Source organism: Oryzias melastigma, linkage group LG9 (genome assembly GCF_002922805.2).
Source record: "Oryzias melastigma strain HK-1 linkage group LG9, ASM292280v2, whole genome shotgun sequence".
In the NCBI taxonomy this organism is placed as follows: Eukaryota; Metazoa; Chordata; class Actinopteri; order Beloniformes; family Adrianichthyidae; genus Oryzias; species Oryzias melastigma.
This window is the reverse complement of record NC_050520.1, coordinates 24,990,899-24,998,715: the sequence shown is the minus strand read 5'-3', so window position 1 is coordinate 24,998,715 and position 7,817 is coordinate 24,990,899. Positions and strand designations below refer to the sequence as shown.

At 42.3% G+C, this 7,817-nt stretch overlaps 1 protein-coding gene across 1 annotated transcript; it reads left to right on the top strand.

Annotated features, from left to right (window-relative positions):
- Nucleotides 1-1,681: 1,681 nt before the first annotated feature.
- On the top strand, nucleotides 1,682-4,235 carry aplnra (apelin receptor a). Its single transcript, XM_024274648.2, has one exon. It carries the CDS (start codon nucleotides 2,438-2,440, stop codon nucleotides 3,521-3,523), a length of 1,086 nt encoding a protein of 361 aa, XP_024130416.1. The 5' UTR covers nucleotides 1,682-2,437; the 3' UTR covers nucleotides 3,524-4,235.
- Nucleotides 4,236-7,817: the final 3,582 nt, after the last annotated feature.

The window sequence follows — 7,817 nt, the reverse complement described above, 5'->3', positions numbered from 1 at the left end:
TGGTCATTCATTTCAGTATTGTACTCAGGTCTGTGACTTCCAACTAGCTCTAAGGTTTAATGAGGCACTGAGATTAAAGCCATGACACCCCCCAGAGGGCCGAAATTTCCCTTTCCACTTCACACCATGGGAATATTTTCAGCTTGCTTTTTAGCCTGCTTATCATCAAACTTTTAAGCTTTTCTCAAAGTATTTGTAGCAAAAGTTACCACCAGGGATCCTGAATTAGGAGTTATGAGGTACTTTTCCATAAAATAAATCAAAAAATTTTAACCAAAAATCAGGATTGCACTTCCAGATTGATATTATCTCTAAGGTGACTGTGTTGGGACTTTGTGTTCCTCCTATACTCCATGATTTGTGGAGCTTTTACCCCCCAAACAAACCTGAGGTCACAAATGACACCTCCCATCCCGTATCTCCTCCAGACTGGAGCTGACATGTGTGCGCAGAACATGTCTCCTCTCACGGGCCGCAATCAGATCTGAAGATAAATATCACACTCCTCCTTCCATTCAGATGCTACAAATCTTACGATAGCATCAGCCTCGCGCTGAACTGCCACAGTTTGTCCCCGTGCGAACATAATGGCAGTCAGAGGTGGTCACATCGCAGCAGCGGGGTCAATTCAGCAGCAGATCAAAAGCAGCCACAGCTGTGCTTTTTAGGGACACATGTGTGGTCCCAATTTGAAGGCAGAAAACTCAGTGACACATCGCAGCTCCACGTGCTGGAAGAACTGTGGTCAGCTGTTGAAAAGAAGTCAAATTTAATGCAATAAGTTGAAGTAATTTTAAAAGAAATGTACGTTTTCACTGTCAGCACCTTTTCCCACTTCAGGATCAACAGCAGGACTTCATCTTGACACCTTTAAAGCCGTGATTAACAAGTGAGGTGGTCCCGTGAAGAAGATAGTCTAATCTGACCATCTGCTTCTTATCTGCTGGCCTTTATTTTTCAAATTTGCAAATTTATTTGTGTTGGGGATACAAGGCCTGCAATCAGGGAATCCTCTTTCTGGGGAGCGCAGCGGAGGTGAAACTCACCAGGTCTGCATCACTTGATCCAGCAAGACGACAAGTAGAGCAACTAAGACATTCTTTAATCATGGTGACAAAATCAAACGATGCTCAGTGTTTCTCGCCTTTTTGTCTTTGATGGAACTTAAATTCTCTTCGAACTCATTTCACTTGACACTCATTGAAAGCTGACAAACTGTGATCTGCTTCTAATTCCTTTAAATCACATTAATATCACCTACATTTATAGTTTGCACTTTGAGGGTTTATGTCAAAAACGGCATTATCACCACAAAGAGCTGTAGACATTTAATACTAACAGAATAATAGTTTTATTTAATACAATTAATTTATTTAATTTCCTTCATTTATGTTTTATTTAATACTTGACTGTTTTTCCTTTTTTTTCCAGATCAACTGAATTGTCAAAATTGACTCTCAAAAAGTTGTCTAAAAATATTCCAGCTTTGCAAAGTTAGTTCTAAAAGTATTGATTGCCTCATATATATATTTTTACTACAGTAAAACAGCATTTAATGCAATCAGCAGTGAAAGTTGGTGCTTTAACTTTAAGCTTCTAATGGAATAGTGGAAATCAAAGTGTTGTAAGTGAAAGTTTTCCTTTAGATTTTTGCTTCTAACCACGCCTTTGTGTGTCCTTTTGTCATGCAAATGAATAAAGCCCAGATTTGAAGACAAGATTCAGGAGTGCTTTCACTGACGCCAAAACTGATCTAATCAGAAATGGGAAAAAAATATCATATTATATTTGGAAACCTTTTGAAAAATGCTCATTTTATTTTGAAACTTTGAAGGAAACCGACCCCTTTGATTGGAAGGAGGAAACCACTGATGTTTTGGACACTTAACAGTCTTTTAGCTGAAGTGATTGTGATGGAAAACGAGACGCAGAGATGTCCAGACCTGTTCTGGCACAAGAGAACAAAAGATTAAATTTAAAAAAATGATAGAACTAACCTGACTTGATTAAAAAAAAGAAAAAACATCATATGACTTTCTTTATTTGTGTTTTATTTAATTTATTGCTACTTTGTTTCTTTTATTACACTTTTTAACACACATAATGGAAACTGGAGGGAATGTTTGGGCTCCTCGTTCTGCAGGCAGAGGATGGGCTGCAGAGGAGGTGAAGGAGGAGGAGGAGGGGAAGAGCTGAAAGATGTTTCAGTGCTTGTGTGTGTGTGTGTGTGGGGATAGGGGGATGGAGGGGGGTCGTCCTGGGAGGGGAGCATGGGTGTAGAAAAGGGCCGAGTTTAAAAAGGCAGACAGCTCCAGCAAGTCACTCACTCTCATCTGAGCGGCCCGACGCACAGCTCCACTGCTGCTGTTTTTGACCTGATTCACTCCTGGGAACTAGGACTCTTATTTTTTATTGAAAGGATCTTTTTCACATCAACATGGAGACCACCAGTGGGGAGTATATGGACAATTATGAGTATTATGATGACAATGAAACTGTCTGTGACTACTCAGAGTGGGAGCCCTCTTACTCTCTCATCCCAGTGCTGTACATGCTCATCTTCATCCTCGGCCTGTCAGGTAACGGCGTGGTCATCTTCACCGTGTGGAGGTCCAAGTCTAAACGCCGGGCTGCAGATGTTTACATCGGAAACTTGGCTCTCGCTGACCTCACGTTTGTTGTAACCCTACCTCTCTGGGCCGTGTACACGGCTCTGGGCTACCACTGGCCTTTCGGCGTGGCTCTCTGCAAGATCAGCAGCTATGTGGTGCTGGTCAACATGTACGCCAGCATCTTCTGCCTCACCTGTCTGAGCTTTGACCGATACCTGGCCATTGTTCACTCCCTGTCCAGCAGCAGGCTCCGCTCGCGAGGGACTATGTTGGCATCACTGGGGGCCATTTGGCTCATGTCTGGTCTCCTGGCGGTGCCCACGCTGCTCTTCCGCACCACAGTCAACGACCAAAACAGCAACCGAACCACCTGTGCCATGGACTTCAGCCTAGTGACTATGAACCAGAGGCACGAATACCTGTGGATTGCAGGACTCAGTCTGTCTTCATCTGCCTTGGGTTTCCTCCTGCCCTTCCTGGCCATGACCATCTTCTACTGCTTCATCGGCTGCACCGTCACCCGCCACTTCAACAACCTGCGCAAGGAAGACCAGAAGAAGAAGCGCCTGCTGAAGATCATCACCACTCTGGTGGTGGTGTTTGCCATCTGCTGGACTCCCTTCCACGTGCTGAAGAGCATGGACTCCCTCTCCTACCTGAACCTGGCTCCAAACTCCTGCGGCTTCCTCCGCTTCCTGCTGCTGGCTCACCCCTACGCTACCTGTTTGGCCTACATCAACAGCTGCCTCAACCCCTTCCTGTACGCCTTCTTCGACCTTCGCTTCCGCTCCCAGTGTCTGTGCCTGCTCAACCTGAAGAAAGCTATGCATGGTCACATGAGCTCCATGTCATCCACTCTCAGCGCCCAGACTCAGAAGTCAGAGGTTCAGTCTCTGGCCACCAAGGTGTAGAGACTGAAATGAGGAGCAGAAGGCTGCGGGACAGTCGCAGCTGCAACCACTGGAACACTTGTAAAAGTACAGACTTTATGTGTCCGTTGTTTGAAGCTGATAAGATGAGGAACTTTGTAATGTCACTGCCTACAGTCATGAATTTCACTGCCAATGCCTCCTATTCTCCATATTTTTTGTGTGTGGACTTGAGAAGCAGGAGCCAGCTGGCTGAGCTCCTCGTCTGCTCTGGTCCTCAAATTCTCAGAGATGACGTCTATATTTTGTTTATTTCTTTTTTTTAATTCCAGTGCTGTATCGCTTACAGGAGGACGGACTTGAGAAGTGCGAACTGACGAGCATGAAATTCTTTTTACACTGAATGAAACATAAAGCTGTTCAGTATTTTCATACTAGTGTTGCTGTTGTTCTTTGAAGCACTTCGTGTCTGCAGGTTGGTCTGCAGGAGTCTTCTTCAAAGCCTCATGTTTGTGGAGGCAGAGGGGAGGGAGGTGGAAGGTGTTGGGACTTCATTATACAGCGCGTGGAAAGAGACAGAAGGGCAGATGGCTGATGACAAATGTTGAGAAACATGGTTGTAGAGGTTTGTTGTGAAGTCACAACACTAAAGCTGGGGAGGGTGGGGGGACTTTATTAAACGTTCTATGGTGATGTACATGTTTGATTTTTTGAGATTGTTGTAACTAACTACTGCATTAAAGCTATAAACTGACTCATCGGCGCCGTGTGTGTTTTGTTTCAGAACACCTTCTAAAACTCCTTTTTAAGAAGAGAAACTCGGGGAAAATAAATATTTAATCTATAGTTTCAGTCCACTGGGCTGTTATTCCAGAGTATCTCCAAAGGGTTAAGTTTTGTTATTCATTGGTTTTACACCTTCAGACTAACACACCTCTAATCTGTATTGATTCACAGCCAGCATCCAGACTGTAACCAGATTATGCAAAGTGCCAACCCTCCTCAGAGTGTGTATTCTGTGATTTCTTTTAAAGGGGGGCATGGTAATCAAGAACACCAAAAGTTTTTGTTTCTATTAAAGGTGCGACCAAAGAAGTGAGTCAATTAACTAAATAAATTAAAAGATAAACAGTTCTTAAATAGTATGAGGTCCTTTGGATGGACGTGATGGCTCTGATGGGTGCAAGCGGGCAGCCGCCAGAGGAAGCGGGGCTCTAATTGTGGCAGAAGCTGGCCAGTAGAACAAGTCGCTGATTGTCTGTCCCGACAAGAAAATGCAGTTAGGGCAGTTGTTGGGGTGCAGGGGAGGGTGTGGGGGAGAGGATGTGGGCTGCAGATGCAACCCACCGAGCAGTGGGATTTTTCCAAAAAAGAAAGAGGAGAGATGGGTCTGAGATGAGGAGGGTACATGAAAAAAAGAAAGTAAGTCCACTATAATATTGCAACAGGTCGTACTGCATGCAAACATCCTCAAAAAACATTTGAGCTTGTAAAAAATTCCAGGATGGTAAACATTTGCACACTTGTTTAGATAATAAGCACTTATTCTTCAACGGTTTGAAAAGAACAAACTGGGAATGCCTTCATCCCACAGGTTTGTCCTGCAGGATTTATACCCCAAACAATCAAAATAATCTATACATCGCCCTGCAGCCACCGGCGTGCTAAAACAGCGGGAGGAGTCAATCATGCAAGCTAAACAGGCCGGATAAGTTTCTGTTTTTGCGATGAGCTGGCGTGACAGCTTGTCTGAAGCTATTAGCCTAACTATTTGAAGAACTCGGGCAGAATAGCACCTGACCCAAGCGGCAGAGACATCCCGACCACAAAGACAACAGCTGGGTTAAGCCTCTGAACGCACATAAATGTTATCTGCACGCATGTAGGGCCTGTGTGTCCTGCTTGTGCATTTGGGTGTGCATTTACAGCACGTTTTTATAAAGGCAGCTCATCCACGTTTCTCCTGTCCTCTGATATTTTTAACAAGCCAGAGTTAAAAGTCTCCCATAGCTCACGTTACTATCCCATGCCAGTCTTTTGTCTGAGTAAAACAACCATGCAGGATATTTAGGGTACAACTGGTTTCGTGAAGCGAAATTTATTATCTTTCACTTCATCTTTGTACTAAACGATCAAATAAACAGGATTTTTGTCCTCACAACGAGCTAATACTGACAAGCATAAATGCACATACCTTGAAAATATTGGGAAAATATTGACCGGATTTGAAAAAACATGAGCAATTCAATAAGAAATTTTTGTGGCAAAAATAGGCCCCCTAGAAATAAATGAAAAATTCTCAAAATTAAGAAGAAAAAAATCTATAAATTAGCAAAATTCTGCAATATGGTATGAAAATGGTCTAAAGCTATAGGTAGTTCCCACTGCCCTCGGCAACGCTCTTTTATGGATCTGCTTTGAATCAAAAGTCTATGTAAACACCTATAAATGTACGTTTCAAGCTTTTCAATCAAAACTCTCAAAAAAAAAAATTAGCCACACCCTTTTTTAAAGCTCATTTTGGGTTCTATTTAAAAAACGTGTTTAAATTAAACAAAAGTTTAATTTAAAGTTTAACCAGTTTGAACTTTGACCCATCAGGGACTCGGATTTGGTCACATTCGTGTCAACCTCTTAAAAATTATCACAGAGAGAAATTAATAATTACGGATTTGCTGGATTTATGTGATACCAAGTATTTCATATATTGGAATAGAGCTGTGGAAGAAAAAGCCTGAAGCAAGATTCACAAAATTTGCACCGGTTCATGCCTCTTCCAACTGTACGTGATGAACATGCGCTAGTAAATAGAAGAAAAAGAAGAAGAAGAAGCCCCTCCTTGCCTGTCCAGTGTGAACACCTAAATGCATGTTCAAGAATGCATATTTAACACATTCTTGAACCTGTGAACAGTATAATACCAAGAATTCTTATTTAAAAAAAAAATTTGACGTTGAAAAAATTAAGATAATAAGGTAATTTGTTTTGCAGGATGCAAAATAAGATTTTTTTTTGCCAGGTCATCATTGTAAATGAAAACTTTCAATTGATCCTCCTGGTAAAATAAAGGTTATATTAAGAAATATATTGAAACAAGTCATTTTACTTCCTTAAGATTCTGTTTTTGCAGTGTTTCTTTTCCTTGATTATGTCATTTAAAGCCTGACATGACCTCATGAGCATTCGGGCTGATAAATGACACACACAACATGACGTTTCCATATCCACAAATTCACTACCTAATTAAACTCCAGCTGATTTATCCGGTACAGTTTCACATCTACAAAATACCTGGGTAGTTAGCGCCTCTGCAATTTCCACTGACAGCTCAAGTCAGGGCTGCAGACAGCATGCAGGTCAATGAGTCAAACCTGTCATGTAAAAATGTTCATTGAGGTGTTCGAATACGCCTGTATTCAGAGAGAGGAGGAGGAACCCATAATTTAGTTGATACAGATAATGAACAGCCTTTGTTCAAAGAGTCATTTACAGTGTTTAACACATAAAAAGCGGATTGTCCAAAACAAACAGAATATCTATATTGCCTGGTGATCCCAATTATAATAATTATAATTTGTTTCCAAAGAAAATACTTGTTTTATCAGTGAAAGTCATTGGTGAGAATGGATTTTAATTGCAGTTTTTTTAACTAAAGTGGAAAAAAATGGGAGGTGGAGCAGGAATAAAAATGTATGAGGCATAAAAGATTTTCAGCAGCTGTGAATTCATTCTACATCAAACCTTTGTCATCAAGTTCAAGAACATGACTCACTGAGACTGTAGTTTTGTCTCCCTGGTGCCTAGTGACAGACACTTTAGTCATGCTACTGACAACGAGGACATTTCCAAAACACTTTTAACCTTTAATCGCTCCGGCAACACCACAGAATTCATCTCCGGAGCTGAAACAAAACGCTCTCAAACGGGCCCACACAGGTGTCCGAATCCGAGTGCTGTCGTCAGCGAGGGGCTGCCACACCCAATCGGGACATCTGAACCAAAACACAACTGCTGTCCTCCTTTAGATCTTTCTGCTGCTCCATCCCACCCAAGCAGCAGCAGCAGCGGCAAATGCAGCCTACATGTTTCAGTGTGTGTGTATGTGTGTGTTCTTTCACGTGTAAACAGAGACCTAACACATTCCTGGGGCTGTCAGCGCTAACCCAACTTTCTTTGTGCCATTCCTCCACCTGTTGCCAGACTGCAACACGCACGCAACCGACGCTCGCTCACCATCACCTCCTCATTTTTCACAACACGTTAGTACAGAGAAAAGCATTACAGATGACTCCAAACCCATTAGCTGGTTTGACGTAGATCATAAATCAGGATCTCA